This window comes from Notothenia rossii (assembly GCF_949606895.1).
Source record: "Notothenia rossii genome assembly, chromosome: 5".
NCBI lineage: Eukaryota > Metazoa > Chordata > Actinopteri > Perciformes > Nototheniidae > Notothenia > Notothenia rossii.
In genome coordinates this window covers 69351004-69371813 of record NC_136903.1, presented here as the reverse complement: position 1 = coordinate 69371813, position 20810 = coordinate 69351004, and the positions used below count along the sequence as shown (strand labels likewise).

Here is a 20810-nt window from a genome sequence, read left to right as displayed (position 1 = left end):
TAGTCCAGTTGTTCCCAACTGGCTCGGGCCCTTCATATTTACTTTGATATTTAGCTTTTCTGGTGGAATATTGAGCAACAATAATTTAAATGAAACCATCTGAGAATTTCAGTGCGACACTCACTCTTTGGTGAACCTGCTTAAGGACATCTGAAACAGACAATGTTTCTTTGTAAGAGGTAACAATCCAAACTCATGATTTAAGAAATGTTAATAGAATACAATAATAGATTTATACAAATATTAATCCTCTCAATCGTCACTTTTAACCCTCTAAAGGGGTGTGGTGATGATTTCTGCTTGGATTTTCAAATGTTGCTGTATTTTTGGGTTTTGTCAAATCTATAAAAGGTCGTTTTCAGGTGCCAGATCAAAGCATGCATACGACAGCGAAACTATGAAAATGCTCCCAAAATACCTAAGTTATGAGGGGAAAAGCCAAGCGGCTGAAATCGGAGGTTGGTGTTTTTATATGATGGTTGCCAACTTTGAATATTATTGTTGTTTTTTTTGTTTAAACTTCAACCAAAAAAAGTTCTATTACCTTTAATAAGCTATTGCATTGTTCAGTGCATCCCACAGTGCATCCCACAGTGCATCCCACAGTGCATCCCACAGTGCATGTTGTGGAATTCATCGTGTGTTTTTTTAATGTAAAATCTGAAAACAAACAAGTAACGCCAGCGAACAGATAAATGTAGTATCAGTGTTTCCCCTAGGATGGAGTCATAGCAGCGGTGCTAAGGCACGTGGCCAAGCATAATGTGAGCGCATGGAATCTTTTAGTTTTTTAGTCTTTTTTTTTTCTCCTCGTCTCTCCTCTCCTCGTCTCTCCTCTCCTCGTCTCTCCTCGTCTCTCCTCGTCTCTCCACTCCTCTCCTCGTCTCTTCTCTCCACTCCTCTTCTCTCCTCTCCTCTTCTCTCCTCTCCTCGTCTCTCCTCGTCTCTCCACTCCTCTCCTCGTCCCTCCTCTCCTCTCCTCGTCTCTCCTCGTCTCTCCACTCCTCTCCTCGTCTCTCCTCTCCTCGTCTCTCCTCTCCACTCCTCTCCTCGTCTCTCCTCCTCTTCTCGTCTCTCCTCGTCTCTCCACTCCTCGTCTCTCCTCTCCTCTCCTCGTCTTTCCTCGTCTCTCCTGGTTTCTCCTCGTCTCTCCTCTCCTCGCCTCTCCTCTCCTCGTCTCTCCTCGTCTCTCCACTCCTCTCCTCGTCTCTCCACTCCTCTCCTCGTCTCTCCTCGTCTCTCCACTCCTCTCCTCGTCTCTCCACTCCTCTCCTCGTCTCTCCTCGTCTCTCCACTCCTCTCCTCGTCTCTCCACTCCTCTCCTCGTCTCTCCTCGTCTCTCCACTCCTCTCCTCGTCTCTCCTCGTCTCTCCTCGTCTCTCCACTCCTCTCCTCGTCTCTCCTCGTCTCTCCACTCCTCTCCTCGTCTCTCCACTCCTCTCCTCGTCTCTCCTCGTCTCTCCTCGTCTCTCCTCTCCTCTCCTCGTCTCTCCACTCCTCTCCTCTCCTCTCCTCGTCTCTCCTCGTCTCTCCACTCCTCTCCTCGTCTCTCCTCTCCTCGTTTCTCATCGTCTCTCCTCTCCTCTCCTCGTCTCTCCTCGTCTCTCCACTCCTCTCCTCGTATCTCCACTCCTCTCCTCGTCTCTCCTCGTCTCTCCACTCCTCTCCTCATCTCTCCACTCCTCTCCTCGTCTCTCCTCGTCTCTCCACTCCTCTCCTCGTCTCTCCTCGTCTCTCCTCGTCTCTCCTCGTCTCTCCACTCCTCTCCTCGTCTCTCCTCGTCTCTCCACTCCTCTCCTCGTCTCTCCTCGTCTCTCCTCGTCTCTCCTCGTCTCTCCTCGTCTCTCCACTCCTCTCCTCGTCTCTCCTCGTCTCTCCACTCCTCTCCTCGTCTCTCCACTCCTCTCCTCGTCTCTCCTCGTCTCTCCTCGTCTCTCCTCTCCTCTCCTCGTCTCTCCACTCCTCTCCTCGTCTCTCCTCTCCTCGTTTCTCCTCGTCTCTCCTCGTCTCTCCTCGTCTCTCCACTCCTCTCCTCGTATCTCCACTCCTCTCCTCGTCTCTCCTCGTCTCTCCACTCCTCTCCTCGTCTCTCCACTCCTCTCCTCGTCTCTCCTCGTCTCTCCTCTCCTCGTCTCTCCAGTCCTTTCCTCGTCTCTCCTCGTCTCTCCTCGTCTCTCCTCGTCTCTCCTCGTCTCTCCTCGTCTCTCCTCTCCTCGTTTCTCCTCGTTTCTCCTCGTCTCTCCTCGTCTCTCCTCGTCTCTCCACTCCTCTCCTCGTCTCTCCTCGTCTCTCCTCGTCTCTCCACTCCTCTCCTCGTCTCTTCTCTCCACTCCTCTCCTTGTCTCTCCTCGTCTCTCCACTCCTCTCCTCGTCTCTCCTCGTCTCTCCACTCCTCTCCTCGTCTTTACACTCCTCTCCTCGTCTCTCCTCGTCTCTCCTCTCCACTCCTAGTCTCTCCTCGTCTTTCCACTCCTCTCCTCGTCTCTCCTCTCCTCGTCTCTCCTCTCCTCTCCTCGTCTCTCCTCTCCTCTCCTCGTCTCTCCTCGTCTCTCCTCTCCACTCCTCTCCACTCCTCTCCTCGTCTCTCCTCGTCTCTCCACTCCTCTCCTCGTCTCTCCTCGTCTCTCCTCGTCTTTCCACTCCTCTCCTCGTCTCTCCACTCCTCTCCTCGTCTCTCCTCTCCTCGTCTCTCCACTCCTCTCCTCGTCTTTCCACTCCTCTCCTCGTCTCTCCTCGTCTCTCCTCTCCACTCCTCTCCTCGTCTCTCCTCTCCACTCCTCTCCTCGTCTCTCCTCGTTTCTCCTCTCCACTCCTCTCCTCGTCTCTCCTCGTTTCTCCTCTCCTCGTCTCTCCTCGTCTCTTCTCTCCACTCCTCTCCTCGTCTCTCCTCGTCTCTCCACTCCTCTCCTCGTCTCTCCTCGTCTCTCCTCGTCTTTCCACTCCTCTCCTCGTCTCTCCTCTCCACTCCTCTCCTCGTCTCTCCACTCCTCTCCTCGTCTTTTCACTCCTCTCCTCGTCTCTCCTCTCCTCGTCTCTCCTCTCCACTCCTCTCCTCGTCTTTCCTCTCCTCTCTTCGTCTCTCCTCGTCTCTCCTCTCCTCGTCTCTCCTCGTCTCTCCACTCCTCTCCACTCCACGTCTCTCCTCTCCACTCCTCTCCTCGTCTCTCCACTCCTCTCCTCGTCTCTCCTCGTCTCTCCACTCCTCTCCTCGTCTCTCCTCGTCTCTCCTCGTCTTTCCACTCCTCTCCTCGTCTCTCCTCTCCACTCCTCTCCTCGTCTCTCCTCTCCTCGTCTCTCCACTCCTCTCCTCGTCTTTCCACTCCTCTCCTCGTCTCTCCTCTCCTCGTCTCTCCTCTCCACTCCTCTCCTCGTCTTTCCTCTCCTCTCTTCGTCTCTCCTCGTCTCTCCTCTCCTCGTCTCTCCTCGTCTCTCCACTCCTCTCCCCGTCTCTCCTCTCCACTCCTCGTCTCTCCTCTCCACTCCTCTCCTCGTCTCTCCTCTCCTCTCCTCGTCTCTCCTCGTCTCTCCACTCCTCTCCTCTCCACTCCTCGTCTCTCCTCTCCACTCCTCTCCTCGTCTCTCCTCGTCTCTCCTCTCCTCTCCTCGTCCCTCCTCGTCTCTCCACTTCTCTCCTCGTCTCTCCTCTCCACTCCTCTCCTCGTCTCTCCTCTCCTCGTCTCTTCTCTCCACTCCTCGTTTCTCCTCGTCTCTCCTCATCTCTCCACTCCTCTCCTCGTCTCTCCTCGTCTCGTCTCTCCTCTCCTCGTCTCTCCTCATCTCTCCTCGTCTCTCCTCATCTCTCCTCGTCTCTCCACTCCTCTCCTCCTCTCTCCTCATCTCTCTTCGTCTCTCCACTCCTCTCCTCGTCTCTCCACTCCTCTCCTCGTCTCTCCTCGTCTCTCCTCGTCTCTCCTCATCTCTCCTCGTCTCTCCACTCCTCTCCTCGTCTCTCCTCTCCACTTCTCTCCTCGTCTCGTCTCTCCTCGTCTCGTCTCTCCTCACCCCCCCCCCAGCAGCCCCAGTGTTATGGATCAGATGCTGGGCTGGGTGGCCAGACCGGAAGTGCTCCCCTCCCCCCTCTGTGTGCTTATGTAAACGGAGAAGCAGAGAAAGAGAGAGGGGAGAGCTATTTTTAACCCAGGCAGGCTGCAGAAGGAGAAAGAATGAGCGAGTGTGTTAGGAGAGAGACAACTTCAGCATTATTGATGAAGGTTGTTGGCATTAAATGAAAATGTCAAACCTGGATCAGCGCTGGGAAAACTCGAGGCCACACAATACACCCCCGTTTCTCCCTTTTTTTAAAAACAAACACACATTTTGTCATGCAATTAGTTTCATGGTAGAATAAAAAAGGGAAGATGAAGTTAACGGGCGGTGATGCTTTTGTGTCTGATGAGAAGTAGTTTAGTGAAGCTTCCCTGACCGTTTCTGCCTCGTCATGCTCCTACACTATCATGTGTTTTTGTTGTTTTTGATCAACTCTTCCTGACACCTTATATGGTCACACACTTTGTTTTCAAGGATGTTGTTGTCCTTGATTACATGTGGATCTGTTGTGTTCGGTCTGCTGAAGACGATTCACCTATAAAGTCCAAACAAACGGGACTATGTCGCTAACAGGACGGAGGCCAAAGCGTTTGTTTTGCCTCAGAAAGAAAGGCCTGACAAACCAGGTTTGTAGGTCTCATCCATATTGAGAGAACGTTGTAAACTTTGTCTTTAAACATTCTGGCTACTCTCCCTGATTGTAAATCACTACTGAGACTCTAAAAATAAGTGCTTTCTTTTCAAGAGTCATGCATAATTGACATAAATAAAAACATGATCATCTGTAAATATAAGTCTACCAACCTTTCCTTTTTTTATATATATATTTGATCAATTATATATTTTTTAATTGAGTGATTTAAAATGGACAAAACATGCTGTCGAGCTGTAATATGTTGGTTAATCCCAAAATGTATTTTAACATGATGATGCATGAATTACATATTTAACATAAACATTTATGACTGTGGCTGCTTTGATTTAACAGATTCAGACCTGGTTGACAAATACATGTGGTTTTTAAATAATTGAAAATGATTTTAAACTTTCTAGACAGATTCTATTTGGGGGCACCGCACCAACAACATTTATTGAATTCAAATTTAAATAAATTAAATTAAAATTAAAACATCTTTTTTTTTTTAGATCTATTTGTGGCGGACGATATTTAATTGTGGCGGCCCATCACAAATGAATCAATGTATGGGAAACACTGCAATTATATACACTGAGTAAAATAAATATATACCATATGTTCTTTATCGATTGATTATTTAAGTTATTTTTTCCTAACAAAAATATAAGAAAGTCCTTAGTTCCAGACAAAAACTAATTTGGCACATAACCCACCCAAAAAACCACAATATATAATATGCTTATACACTTTGTTCATTGTAAGAAATAAACAAACAAGGTGACATGTTGTAATTAGTGAGCTTTGGAGCTACTATAGGCAGATTTTGTACCTCTTGGACAGCCACGCTAGCGGTTTTGCCCTGTTTTCAAAGTTAATGCTAAGCTAACCAGCTGATGGCATAACATAAGTGATTTTGTCGTTGACGTTACCATCGCACTGTAAAACATGTTTAATGTTAAGCTGGTTAAAGTTCTGTGTTTGTTTGACCCATCTATCCAATCCTCCTCCCTACGCTAAAGCAAATATATTAAATCATTTGACAAGAAATGCATACATTACATTTAGCTGACGCTTTTATCAAAAGTGACATACAACAAGAAGTGCCTTCAACCACAAAGAAAGAAACTCCAGAGCGAATGGTCTCATTTTGAGAATACAGCACATCAACATACTCTCTGTCCAGCTGATTCATCAGAAAGTCATTTATCAAGTACAAAGGCCCAACATTCGTTCATTGGAACCGGCTTGAATATGAAAAGTTGTTTCTTTCCTTTGTTTTGTTCAGCTCAAACACTCACAAATAAATAAATACAAATGTTAAGTTGTGGATATAACTATATGTTGACCCCTTAATAGAGTACATTTAGTTTAACTCTCATAAACCCAGCACAGTTTATAGACCTAGCAGTGGGTTTCCTGATTGTACTTTCTAGACCTTACACCAAGTTATAATTAAAGGATTCAAACAAAGTGTATCCGACTTAATCAATTCATACACGGAAAGATCATATTTTTCAAAACTCTCCATAACCAGGTTTAGCAGAAAATTAAGAATAATATATTTTGATGAAAGAAGGAACATGACTGGACGTCTCTTACATTCAGTTTCTGGGTCTGTTTGTGACGCCTCACTGTGATACCAGCTGCTATTTATTACCCTTTGATTCACTGAAATCTTGTCCCAGCCATAATGTGCCGTCCTGTGCAACAGACCCCCTGATTTACTCCCCTCTCCCCTCTCTCTCTCCCCTCTCCCCTCTCTCTCACTGTGATGTGTAGTTTCTGCAGGGACAGAAAATGGCTTGGATTGAGTCTCTGACTCATCGCAAGGATGTAGAGGGAGGAAGAGAGAGAGAGGAGAATATGAGGGATGGGCAAAGAAATCCAGATTTTCTTTTTTGAGGGGGTTGTAGTGCCTGTACTTTAGTTCGGTGTGAATGTGAATGTTTAGATGTGTTTGAAAGCAGCAGATGTTAAACGTGCTCTCAGTGTTCTGTGGTAGCTGGGAGGATTTGAAAGTGTGTGTCTGAGAAACTGCAATCTCTCTGTATTGTGATTTTCTTTGTGTGTTCAGCGCCGCTCCCGATGTTCTGCTGCTGTTTAACACATCTACTCTTTTCTCCTCTTAAAGTGTCTTTTTCCAAACCCTAATCCCCTGTTCTAGTCTGTTTTCATTTTGTTGTGCTTTCTTTTATTCTCCCCTTTCTTCTGGTCATATTCTTTTCTTTATTTTTTCTCTTTCTTTAGATTTTTCCAGCCTCTGTTATTCAGTTTTTATTTAATTTAGTTTTTTTCTTTGAGTAATTTCTTAACTCCTTATTTCTCATCTTTTTTTCTTTCTATTGTTTGATCTTCTTTAATCTTTCTTTCTTTGTTTCTTTGTCTTTTCTTGCAATCTGTCATAAACTCTTAACTTCATTAATCTTTTGTTTTTTGTGTTCTTTTAATTTGTTGTTGTTTCCTTTCTTCCTATTCATCTCTCTCTCTCTCTCTTTCTCTCATTATGTCTTCCTTTCTTTCTTTTCTTTTGTCAAGTCTATAATTTATTGTTTCTTTCTTGACTGAACTTCTTTAATTTTCTCTTTTCATTCTTTGTTCCTTTTTTTCTTGGACTTCTTCTTCTTCTCCTCTCCCTCTAACCCACTCCATTCCCTGCATTTCTCCCTCTCTGTATCTCTTTGTTTCTCTCCCCCTCTCTCCTCTCGCTCTCTCCCCTTTTTTGCCCCCTCTCTCCGTGGTTCTCTCTTTCTTCCTCTCCTCTCTCCCTGTCTGTCTTTCCCTCTCTCTGGCCTCTCTCCAGTCGCACAAGATTTGGAGCCGATTGTCTATTTATAGCGCCTGTAGTTCTGTCGCCATGACAACCAAGCTGGAGGCCAGGGCGCCAGGGAGCTATTTTTGGAGCAGCGCTGTAATGTCAGACACAGCCTTCTCTCTCTTTTCTTTCCTCCTCTCTTTGCCTCCCTCTCTCCCTGGATGTGTGTGTTTGATTAAGGATCGGCAGGTGAAGCCTTTGCTTTGGTCGGCTCGCAGTGTGAAGCGTTGGCGTACAGAGAGGCAGTAAGACCCTCCAAATGTTGCGCTCGGCAGGCCGTGCACAACCCCCCCCCCCTCTCCTTTGAGGAAACACCAAGTCCATTTTCTGACTTTCCTCACATGGTGTTTCGGAGTTCTATGAAGCTTCAGTTCTCCGTTGTGCAGTCTCCTTTTTATATCCTGACATAACAAATTCAATTGGTTTTTTTCACTGCTTAAAACTGGAACATGCTTTACATTTCAAACTCATGCAATTTAGTTGGAGTACTTCATGATAGTGGTGCAGTTTAAGGGACTTTTGTTGAAAAGGAGTTAATTAAAGCTGTCCTTATCATGGCCTTTCCTCACATCATTGTTTCTTACATGTAAATATGGGTCACTTAAAGTCGTAACAATGCAAGGCATATCTGAAATAAATGTGCCACGTGTTGAGTTTCAAGAAATGAGTAACATTACTGGAGAGGTATTTTTAATTTAATAGTGACTCATTGCACATATGTACAAAGAGGGTCTATTTTCTGTTGCTATATTTTAATCCTGCTACTGGTTGCTAAGTTTTATTTATATAATATGGAACAATTGCCCTTTACTTCTTTTATGATTTTTTTTTTAGCAACATATAGGTTCTTAGAAATATTGTGTGTCTGATGTTGTATGTTTGTAATGTATTTTCACGTAAATTATTTAAATGTTGTCAGGTTTAGTATCACAGCTAATTTCTTTAGTTTAAACATAAAAGCAGTCTGTTTTCAAATACAGTATATTGCCAACAACATTTAAATTAATAAATCAGTAAGAACACACTCTTTAACCTGATTATGTTATCTTATTTATAAAGTGTGTTGGGCTTTTTCTCCAAGTCAGTGAAGCTAATAATTTGTGTGTGTGTGTGTGTGTGTGTGTGTGTGTGTGTGTGTGTGTGTGTGTGTGTGTGTGTGTGTGTGTGTGTGTGTGTGTGTGTGTGTGTGTGTGTGTGTGTGTGTGTGTGTGTGTGTGTGTGTGTGTGTGTGTGTGTGTGTGTGTGTGTGTGTGTGTGTGTGTGTGTGTGTGTGTGTGTGTGTGTGTGTGTGTGTGTGTGTGTGTGTGTGTGTGTGTGTGTGTGTGTGTGTGTGTGTGTGTGTGTGTGGCTCAGAGTCGCCTAATCCCCTGTAGAGCTGAAGATGTATAACTCGTAATCTGAGTAATCCTTTGTCCTAATACTGCCACTTTAACCAGATGAATGCATTAAAGGCTCCAGGGTTATAAGCTCTGTTGTGGCAGCGCATGGGAAGACCTCAGTTTGATACGTGGAGAATTTTTTTATTTATATTTACTTGCTTTGATTTTGAGTATAAAGGGGATAGTTTGAAAATGTTGCAGTTTAATGTGATTACTTTAAACATTTAGAGAGCAGTCTATTTTAGAAAGTACCTTAAGATTTAATTTGAATGTATAGGGAATTTTGCAATACAGTTTTTGACTGATTATTGGAAATTATCAAGGGAATTTATTTGTAAAATGTAGCTTATTCTTTCTCGAAATGTGTGTATTTTCTGTTAATGTTACTTAAAAATGGATTTCAGATTTTACAGAATTAATGTTTATATAACCATAAATAAAATATACAGTATACAAATAAGTATATATACTGTATATTTATCTGGTCATTTGTGTTTGTCCTACATTAAATCCCCTGCATGTTTCGCACCACAGTGGGAAGAGCGCTAAAAAGTTAAAAATATAGTTAATCTTTTCTTGTAAATACTGGGTTATTTTCACTCACCAGACAAGAGCCCTGTGTGTATTTCCAGAGTCTAAGTCGGCCAGTCTGCTACCCCAGAATAACCCTGACAGGTTATTCATAACACCGCAGACCTCTCTGTTACTGGGGCAGCCACTATTATTTAGTTCAAATGACTAGGCATGGTTATTATTGGCACTTCTCCTATTAATAGGGAGAACTGCTAAAAATTGAGCAGTGTGTTTGTCCTGGGCGTGTCGCCGCCTCAGACCAGGGCTGAAGATAAACACGAGTTTGGCCTCGGCAGATGTCGGGCTGCAGCCATGTTAACTCTGTCATCTTTTCAGGGCTTTTAGATTGTGTCACATGCAGGTTGTTTATGTGTTTGGGAGCTCAGCGCGGGGATGTGAGGGGAGGCTGAAGTTAGCTGTGGACAGGCAGTAACAGGAGGAACAGTTGTCCAGCGAGGGTGTGCTATGGTGTGGGAACAGCTGAGCCACTTGGCCCCCGCAGAGAACCAATGCTACCAGACAGCTTGGCTGCTTAATTACCTCCGTGTGTTTTTTTTATATGAATATGTGTGTGTTTGTGCAGAGATATGCTCGTGAGTTCCCTGAACTGTTTCTCTCTCAGCCTCACACTCGTTCTCCTGTCTGCGCGTTAGCTCCCGCAGCCCTCCGCTCCTCTCAGTGTGTTACCTGCAGCCCTCCTGTCACATTTCACCCCTGCCTGCCACATTCCTAGTTATCTCAGAGGGGGTTACATACCTTTGCCCTGAGAAGCAGCTAGTAGCAAGTGTCCTGCCTTTCTAGTTGTAGGACTGGCAGGCAGGCCATCAGTCAAAACAGAGAGCCGTACATGAATCATGCAGGGCGGGAAATTAGTAAGTTTGTCTACTTTAGCAGCCCCTTTGGTTTATGTTTAGGAATTTAATAAGTAAAGATGCCACGACACATCCCGTCCTGTTGTCATTCAAAACAATACAATACGTAAACAGTCTCTCTTTAAATATTTGTCCTTTTCCGGGAAAATTAACACCTCTGCTTGGTTTGCCTGAAGCTTCACATTATATCGTAAAAATATAAAACGTAACACACTTCGTTATAATACTCTGCTTTATTTGAACAGTTTTCTGCAATGTATAAACTCCATTGTTTCCAGGCTGCATATCTGGCTGTTGTGACCCATTGAACCAAACAGTGTTTTTCCTTTTTATTAGGTTTTTTTCAAATAATTGTCAGAGGCCCAGAAATGGTTAGATATCTAGTAATTCAAAAGTAAAGATTAAAGGACATTCTAAAATATAATCACAGTTTGGAAAAATATGTTTTTTTCTGCTGCTTTCCTATCACTTTAATGATAAAGTTGTGCTGTGTTTTTAGACAATATAAGACTTAAAGTAATCTAATAGACAATAACCAATAAATAAAAGTTTCTAAAACATGTTTTTAATGCCCAGCCAAATATAGCTACCCAGTCTGTTTATGTCCTTGCTTATCTTCTAACTTCAGATAACACTTTTGATAACATTGGAATTGAAATGTTCAATTAGTTTACAAACACTTGTTGTTTTTAATATTTAAATTACATTAATGTTGATTCTTTTTTACATTTTTTGTGTCAGATATTCAAACTCATATGGCAAAAGTTGGAGACCAATCCGATGTCTTTGTAGGATCTTTCTGTTTAAACTATTTGCAGTAACCAATATTAGTTACTTAAATGCCTATATTACCTATTCAAAAGTTGACTTCTGAATTATTGTGAAAAAACGGCATTATTTGTGTTTGATCGATGCCGGTTTGTTAGACACTCACAATAGTTGCTGCTTTAGCTTAAAGATAATCACCAAATTCCTCTCTGTGTAGCAGCGGTTCGCCCACTCCTCTTTCCACTGTCGGAGCGGAGAACTCCTGTTCTCCTTCTCATAATGTTTCCTCTTTACATCTGAAAATTCTGTCAGGACAGCAGGAACATTTTTGCCTATAAGTATTTTAACATCATCCAGCTCCTCACATCCTGCACATGATAGATGTTTGGTCCTTCAGCCTGGATTACAGAAATGCTTTTGCTCCAATGACGGATGCTTTTGTAAAAGTTTCTGTCTCTTGGCCCCTTTTTGATTTGTGACTTGTTGCTGCAGAGACCTCCAGCAGGTGACCCTCACAATCTCATAATGAAAGGATCAGTCAGCTCCCACACCACAATAAGCTGCAGTTAATGTATGCAGGCCAGTTTAGCAGAACAATTAACACACATTTGGGTAGGCGCTCCGCAAATCTAGTATCACCGTAGGATTAAGATCTCACACACACACACACACACACACACACACACACACACACACACACACACACACACACACACACACACACACACACACACACACACACACACACACACAGGTATTACTACAGCAGCTCCATTGAGAGGCTGCTCTGGTCTGACAGAGCAAACGGCTGCTGGTGACTCAGACTGGCTGCTTCTGATCTGCTGTGAATTAAAACAAACGCCCCCTGGTGGCCACTCAGGGACCCCTGTCCTCCATCTTTATTTTGCTCCTACTAGTACGTGTGTGTGAGAGAGATACTGTTATCACCATGTACGTTAGAACAGTGTAATGGGTTATTGAACATAGTACTATTTTAAATATATATTCTGTATTTAAGATATGAATACACACTCTGGCCAATTGCTGAAATGATCCTGCCTGTATTCCTATCAAACATTTAGAGCGAGTAATATATACCCTCTTTAGTACTTTCATTACAATTTTTCAATTTTGTGTACACAATTTTTCTACATAGTAGATTGGTTAAAATGATTCATGTCATTTATTTTTCAGATTTGAATCAGTGTATGTGTTGTTTGGAATATGAAATGAATTACAGAAATTCTGGCTAATTGCTAAGCTGAATTTGACTGAATTCCTAAGGTTTTCTTTAGAAAAGTATTTTGCGATTATTTCATACTTTTTAATATATTTTATGACCATTTATTCCCTAGATGAATTGTGTACTTTATGGTATATATTTGACTTGTTGATTCATTTGTTGTATTTAATATTGGTCTTGGTGTTTCGTGTTCTTTCATAGAGATATGGTCAGATGTCGTTCTGCTCTGACCGGCCAACCTGAGAGTAGGTTACTCAGATTACTATCACATTAGTAAAGAATGTGATCTGGCATAATCTGGCCAGTATCTTAAACAGATTCTTGCATTGTTTGATTATTTTTTTATCCAGCACCAGTAGAAGTCTCTTTGTACTCTTACACCCCTGATTTCAAAAATGGACATCATGGGTGCATCCATAACTGGTTAATGTATTGCAGGATTGCATCCGGCTCATTGGAATGTTGAAATGTTGTTATTAATGTTATATAATATTATTGCTTTATATTGTTATTATAAGCTTTCATTAAGGCCACTTTCCTTCTTTTCACAGCTTCTTAGACCGGATCGAGGTGGTCAGGCATAACGACTACACACCCACTGACCAGGTGAGCTGTACACACACACACACACACACACGCACGCACGCACACACACACTTTTCTTCCTCTTACACCCCTGTTTGAGATCTCTACATCCCTCTGCCTGTATCCCTTTCTCTTTCTATATTTTCGAATTAACACCTTTCTATTCCATCTCTTTTTTTATTTCAGGACCTGTTGAGATGCAGAGTGTTGACATCTGGAATCTTCGAGACACGATTTCAAATAGACAAAGTCAATTTCCAGTGAGTTTTCACAAAATGCATTTATTGCAGTTCAAAAGTGTGTCCACAGGTTATAAAGAAGCACCACGCCATCTGCGTCAAAACATCAAGAGAGTGTATGAGAGGACAATGTACACATTGTATTTGTGTTAAATAATAAATCTAATAAATTCATGTATTTTCCCCTAAAGAGTTTTATTTTCTCAAGACATTGTTGTCACTTGAATGTTATCCCTGTTCCAGTATTTAATGTAAATCCTTTACTCACAGTATGTTCGATGTTGGAGGTCAGAGGGATGAACGTCGAAAATGGATCCAGTGTTTTAACGGTAAGATGTTCCTAGCTTTGACTGCTTTATAGTAATGATAACACTTTTTAATAACACCTTTTTTTTTGTATTCTAAAGATAAACGACAGTTTTGCAAGTTGTATTTGCCGTTGGAGTTTTAATCTTTGTGTTTTGGTGTGTGTGGCGCAGATGTGACAGCCATCATCTTTGTGGTGGCGAGTAGCAGCTACAACATGGTGATCAGAGAAGACAATCAGACCAACAGACTACAGGAAGCCCTCAACCTCTTCAAAAACATCTGGAACAACAGGTGATGATCATAGAAACTAGTGTTGTGATGGAGAGTTTGGTTTTGATGCGCTGGCTGATGTTAGATTTTGATCGTGATATCCATATAAAGACAAGCTTGTTGCACACTGCCACAGTTAAAACATTTTTGGTAATGTTATAATGAAAAAATGATCTTAAACCCTGGATGGAAATGCTTTTTATGAGTACCATTGTATTAAACCTTTTGGTGTTCGGGGTGTAATGTGACCTGTGGCAGTGTGTTTTGGGCCATACATTACCTATGTATATCCTTTTTTAACCATTATTTCTTTATTCTACTTTTTAACCAATTTTTAAAATATATATTATATTTTTAGTAAAATGGTAAAGGAAAGATTGAATGCTGTTATGTCTTGAGAATAAAGCCGTACAACAATGATGTTTCACTTTATGGGGAAATGTTAGGTGTCACACATGTGCTGTTTACAAACAGGGTGCATGTATGTACAGTGGGAGTAGATATGTGTCTCTCCCTATGGGTGCACTTGATCTGTGTATGGCTGGAGCTTTAAGACCTTTTCAGCCCAGACCTCCAGAGTACATTTTTCTCTTGTTCTTCAGCCAGAGCCTATTAATACTCTAATGCGCCTTAAAAAGTGGACATCCTCCAGTAACTCACCTGTAACTTATTTTGGGTTATTAAAAAAAAAAAAAAGGAATCTGGCACTGATCTTGTTCTTCAATTCCCTCCAAAGGTGGCTACGGACCATTTCGGTAATCCTCTTCCTGAACAAACAGGACCTGCTCGCTGAGAAGGTTTTGGCAGGGAAATCTAAAATTGAGGAGTATTTTCCGGAGTTCGCACGCTACACTACGCCTGATGATGGTAAGAGATTGACTCTGATATTTGTATTTAGCCAATGCATAACAAACATGGTTGTTAACAAGTAGTTCAAATTGTTTCGTTTGGATGAGCATCCATTATAAGTCAAACACAACAGCATAGTTTAAAGTATGCTTTACATTACTCCCAATAATGCAACTAAAGGGTAGTATGTATAGAAAATATATATATTTAAAAGTTCTTCTCCTCTAACAGCAATACCAGAACCAGGGGAGGATCCCCGTGTCACAAGGGCGAAGTACTTCATTCGGGATGAGTTTCTGGTACGTAGTCGTGTTTTTGAGTTTGATCATTTTTAATCTTGTATGTTTTTTAAGTCTTATCTTTTGGGGGTCAGAGAACATTGCAGGCGACAGAAAGCTGTTATCAACAAACTGACAACCTACTGTTGACTTTATTTTTGTTTCATTTTGTGAATGGTCAACCACTTGGAGATATCCTGCCTCTTAGCGTACAATGTGTTGGAGCGCTAACAAATGGAAGCACGAGTGTTACGTAGTGATGTCACTATGTTATGGAAATAAACAAAGGAGTCCAATTGAGGTGTTTCAGGCAGGGGGGGGAATGTGTTTGAGAGAAACTCACTCTGGAGGGAACTTTAGGATGTTAGCCTTTACAGACCATTTACATGCACAGAAACCTATATCATGAATGAATGAATGAATGAAAACTTTATTACAGACTCAGGGTCCAGATAAACATAACTATATATACTATATATAACATACTACATGAAAGGGAAAACCCCAAAAGAGGTTTTTCTACTATTATAAAATATAATATTCTAATATTAATTTGTTTACTAGTGCATTATCACCAGAAACTAAGAATCCTTATAGAATGAGGCCTTCATATGTACAGCCATGCAGTCTGCCACGTTGCACTGCCTAGTATCTACTATAGCTCAGAACAGACAAGAGAGGGTGTTTCACATTCTTATCTTACCTGAAGTAAAAGTAGGGGTGTGCGAACCACTAGAGGAACTAAATCCTACACACTAAAATGGTTATTACAGGTCTGTGGCGTTGCATAAGACATTAAGAGGTTGTGGAGCCACTGATCTTCAACACTAACTTGTGTGTACCTGTGTGTTCTTCAGAGGATCAGCACAGCCAGCGGGGACGGACGGCATTACTGTTACCCCCACTTCACCTGCGCCGTCGACACAGAAAACATCCGCCGCGTCTTCAATGACTGTCGCGACATCATTCAGAGGATGCACCTACGGCAGTACGAGCTCTTGTGATGGGCAGCGGTGACCGGCCTACGTATCTACCTACCTATCTATCCCCCCCCCCTCCCCCACGACCAGTTAGCCAATCACCGTCCCCCCTCCACCTCACCCAACTTCACCAAACAGCCGAGCCCTCTCCTCCATCCTGATTCCTCTCCAGGTGACTTCAGTGGAAGACTTTTCTTCCAAAAAAGGAGTTAAAGAAGACATTTTCATCAACTATTAGCCAGGACTGACTGCTGTGCTCAGAAACACTTTGACCCAGGAAGAGGGTCCAGACTGGAATCCCTCCGTGCAGCCTATCCCTCCTTCCAGCTCTCTCAGATAGAAACACACACTGGCAGGTACACACACACTACAGCATTCAGAGCCCTTAAATAGATTGTAATGTCTAATATCACACACACAGAGAGCCTTTTCAAACTGAGTCCTCCTGCTCGACAGTCGGCAGAGGCTGAGTTGAATAACGCATTCTGGGAGAGAGGAGTTGATTCCCCGTCTGCTGAAGGAGGAAGGGAAGAGGAGAACAATGGACATGGAGGATGGAGAACTGATACAGAGGAGGGCTGTGAGCCTTTTTTGTTGCCCGAACAGACGGACTAATTGACTAACGGCTGCCTGTGGACGTGAGCGTGACTCAAACATAAGACCACGCGGCTCACATGACCCGCTCTTCAAGACACCAATCGAAGAGAAAACAAACAAAAAAATGGAGGAGGAAAAAAAAGAAAATAAATACCATACAATGCATACCAGTGAACTTCATGCAGTGCAGAGAATCCAAGATATATATATATAGATATTTATATATGTGTGTATATAAATATGTATATATATATAAATATAAATATTATATATTCCTGTAATAACACAAATCAACTTTTACGTTTTTGTTAGTTTTTACCCCATGTTGTGTGTTGGTGTACACTGTGTGTGTGATCTGCCTTTGTGCACCATTTAACCCCCCCTACCCACACACACACAAATACACAAATATAATATACCCCCCCCTGCCCCTGCTGCTATTTGATAAATACTCAACATATGGAAAATAAAAGAGAGGTTTTATATAATAAGGAAAAACACATCGAAAAGGAAAGCATGAATATAAAGACTTATCAAGACTGGATGCAACATTTTACCTGGGAACACACTCTAATACACACACACGCTACACACACATGCTACACACACACACACACACACACACACACACACACACACACACACTACACACACACACACACACACACACACACTTACTTCACCCTCATCAGCTCCCCTTCCACACGACTCTCCCCCCCCAAACCTTTCGTCTTATTCTCTCACCCCTCCCTCCCTGTCCCACCTGGCTTTAAGTACGTCTGTCTTTATTTTACTGCTGGACTATTATTCTTGTACAGACTGTAAAATGTATTATTTTGTACAACTTTATTGAAGAAAAAAAAATACTTGTAGAAGATCCCTGTGCCTTGATCACGACTGTACGTGTAAAAATGAGCTATGTAAGTTATGTTTCACTGCGCTGTACAGCTGGACGGGGCTGTCCCACCTCATCCGTGCTTGCTCGCCCCCCCGAGGGGAGGGACATTGGATCGGGGTGGAGGCCTTTCGTCTGTTGCTTAGTTTCCTTCCCCCCCCCCCCCCCCCCCCCACATTTGTTTGTTCATTAATTTGTTTGTTTTGCTTTGACTCTCCTCTGGTTTGATTTGAAAAAAAGAAATTAAGAAAAAAAAAAAAAAAGAAGATTATCAGACACACCACCTTTAATGCTGTGTAGTGAAAGATACTGAACCCTAACACAATTTAATATATATATATAAAATATATTTCATATTTTATATATATGTACTGTACACTTATATCTATCTCCCTTGTGAGCTGTCCACCAGGTTTCCTTTGTCAGTAACATCTGCATACGTTGTTGGAAAGGTGGCGATTCTGGGTGCAATGGGATGGGTATTCATCTGTTTGTTTGTTTTTTATTTTAGCTTTAACTCTTTTGAAGGAGAGGCAAATATCCAGTTGCAAAACATTGCTTGTTTCTACATAAACCAAATTCTTTTTGCTTAAACAAGAAGAAACGGTTGTATTAGTGTTTGGTTCATTCTACGGCTGAGTTTACTCGATCCTCTACATCTGCACCACACACTCAGCTGCCCGTTTGTTAGGTTCACTTGTCTTAAAGTGCAGTCTAATGCAGCAGGCCTGCAGTGAATCCAACCCTATGTAGATTTTAATGTTCTGTGAGAGGTCTTCTTATTTCTGCCTCAGTGAGGGGAGACGCAATATTAGAAACACCTCTCAGTGAAACAGGATAAACAATTGATGATAATAAAACGTGTTTATATTGCAAAACCAGAGATTGCAAAGTGTTTTAAGGGTTATATAAAGATACAACATGAGAACATGCGCTGTAAATATTTAGATCAATTAATAAAAACATTAAATGTGTTATTACATACGGATTTTACAACAAAAACTGAATATTATTACCTTCATGACAGTAGGGTTCATTGTTATTCTGTTGCATTAGACTGCATTGGTTTAAGATAGATTGACTTTATACAATGGCAACTGAACATAAACTAATCTGTGTTTCTTACACCCGGCAGTCCTGAGGAATATCAACATTTTAGCCAAGGTCATATCCTGCTTTTCACAACACACGGGGTTAAAATGAATGTAACGAACAGAAGCAGTTGGAGCTGAAACTCTTCTGTTCCCTAAACTGACAACTTGTTGTGGTCAAAGATGTAGGTATGCTCTCCACCATGGCCTCTTATGCAGTTGACATCAGGGCCTTTATATTTTCCTGAGTTCATTGTTTATGGTTATACAATTAATATAATTATTCACTTTAGTTTAAAAAACAACAGGCATTTTAGGTTTTAATACACTTTACCTCTTTGGAAAGGGATAGTGCGTTTTATATAAAGCTTAGATCAGCTTTATATAAAACGCACTATATCCCCAAAAGACTGACTGGCTTACCTGAAACATTTTATCGTTGTAAAACTCAACTTTAAATTTGACTTCCAAGCCATTTGGGCCCAGGTTTATTTCTCTGACGTAATCCTTCAAGAGGTGCAGCAATGATAACACGAGAGAAGAGATTACATTAAGCGTTTTATGTTAACACGTCCTCACCTGTGTTCTCCTTAATGCCACACAGGCTAAAACAATAAGAGGGTTTCATTTAAGCTCAACCACATATTCGCTATTTTGACATCAAGTGTTACAATTTGTTGGGTTTCGATACTTTAAGCTGAAACAGACGTTTAAAAGCCACATGAAGCAATGGGTAAAAACACCTCAGAGAAGCACAGGCACAATAATATCCCGGCGCAAGTTTTTATATGCAGTTGTGCTCATTTGGCTTGCGTATTTAAGATATCTAACAAAACTCTTGTTTCATCAAGGCCTGTAAATACTCTCCTTATTATTTATGGCATATTGTGTATTGCACAAAAAATATGTGAGAAGTTTTTCAAAAGCCATACAATCTATAATTCAGTCTGATTGTCTGAAAAGCTCATGGATGAAGATATTTAACACCTGCAAGAAGATTTGATGAAGACACTTGAAAATGTAGTAAGCTAATAGGAAGTATTTCATTCGATATATATAATGATTGAGCTTCAAGAGGAAACATGTCACATGATAGTAATTCCTACTTTAGAAACGATGCCCAACACCAATCCCACAGTTGATTTGAGTACCAACTCTCAAAGATCACAAATAACTGCACCATTGTTTCAAAGAATTTGTGCATAAAAGTGGAATCCTGTCTTAAAGCTCAGGTGAAACTACACCTGTTTACACCAGATGCAGGGAGGTATTACAATCTGCTGCTGTTGCAAAGTTAATCCTTATGGCCTCGCACCACCCACTGTGCAGGAGTAACTAGATACACACAATCAGGACTCAATCACACAACTGTCTCTGTGGTCATTTACACTTTTAATTACACTTGCATGGCCAAAGGTACACAGGCATATTACACTCTGTGGTTTTTGAACGTCTCATTTAAAAACCTTGGGCATTAATAAGCTGTTCTCGGAAGGCTTTCCACAACGTATTTCGAGTATGGTTGCTGAATTTGCTCCTATTTAGATTGGCTGCTGATATTAGTCAATAATCCCTGGCTCATAGTCAGCTTCCTTATCAATCATGATTTGATTGGAGTTGATGTCAGGTCTCTAGTCAACTTCTCATATACCAAAGTATTTGTAGATGAGTCTCAGTGTCAACAGAGGAGATATAATTTTTAAACAAAATGGCTTTTCACCAAACATGGAGTCATATTTTTGATTTATACATCATTTTGAGTGTATATGTTTATCCTAACGGGAATTAAGAGCGTTGTCCAAGCCTAAAAAAAAACACAGCTGTGTACATTCACTACAACCCAAGTAGTGATGTCAAAGCAGGTATATTACAAAGACAAATTACTGACAAATGTAAGACTAAACAATTGTTGGGCAGTGGTCACTGCAAAACTGCACCATGCCGGCAAATTTTGATCCGCAGGGGGACTGAAGGAGTAGATTTTTAACTTTAACTTCAGATTTACACGTTATCGTCAATGGTTATTTTTATATAATGCAAGTAAAACGGTGTACTATATTTATTGAAAGCCTATCCTATCAGACAACACAATAGACAAAACAAAAAATGCCTCTTCAAAGTTGTAGCAACGGCATAAAATATATTCAAGGTGGCAATACTTTTCTGATATTTAATTTTTTTTAAATAGTGTTTGTATGGAAGCAAATAATTGCAATATGCATTTGATTTGTTTAAGTAAGTGATGTTAAAATGCAGCCAATACTGAAAAGGTTACTTCATGTAGTATCTATACTACAGCACTGAAATGTTTTATTATAAAAACAAAAAAACGATTTGAAGTTGTGCAGTTAAAGGTGGGGTAGGTAATTCACTTCAGAAACACTTT

General features: G+C 41.6%; 1 protein-coding gene across 2 annotated transcripts in view; it reads left to right on the top strand.

The window, feature by feature from the left end:
• The window catches only part of LOC307040678 (guanine nucleotide-binding protein G(s) subunit alpha-like), a 30291-nt gene extending 12077 nt beyond the window's left edge, over positions 1-18214 (top strand). For both annotated transcript variants that reach the window (XM_079683742.1, XM_079683741.1), the window contains 7 exons: positions 12883-12937; positions 13103-13176; positions 13426-13484; positions 13635-13755; positions 14471-14601; positions 14815-14882; positions 15719-18214. In XM_079683742.1, the coding sequence (XP_079539868.1) occupies positions 12883-12937; positions 13103-13176; positions 13426-13484; positions 13635-13755; positions 14471-14601; positions 14815-14882; positions 15719-15865 (655 nt within the window). In that variant the 3' untranslated portion in view covers positions 15866-18214. The remainder of the gene's footprint in view (positions 1-12882; positions 12938-13102; positions 13177-13425; positions 13485-13634; positions 13756-14470; positions 14602-14814; positions 14883-15718) is intronic.
• Positions 18215-20810: the final 2596 nt, after the last annotated feature.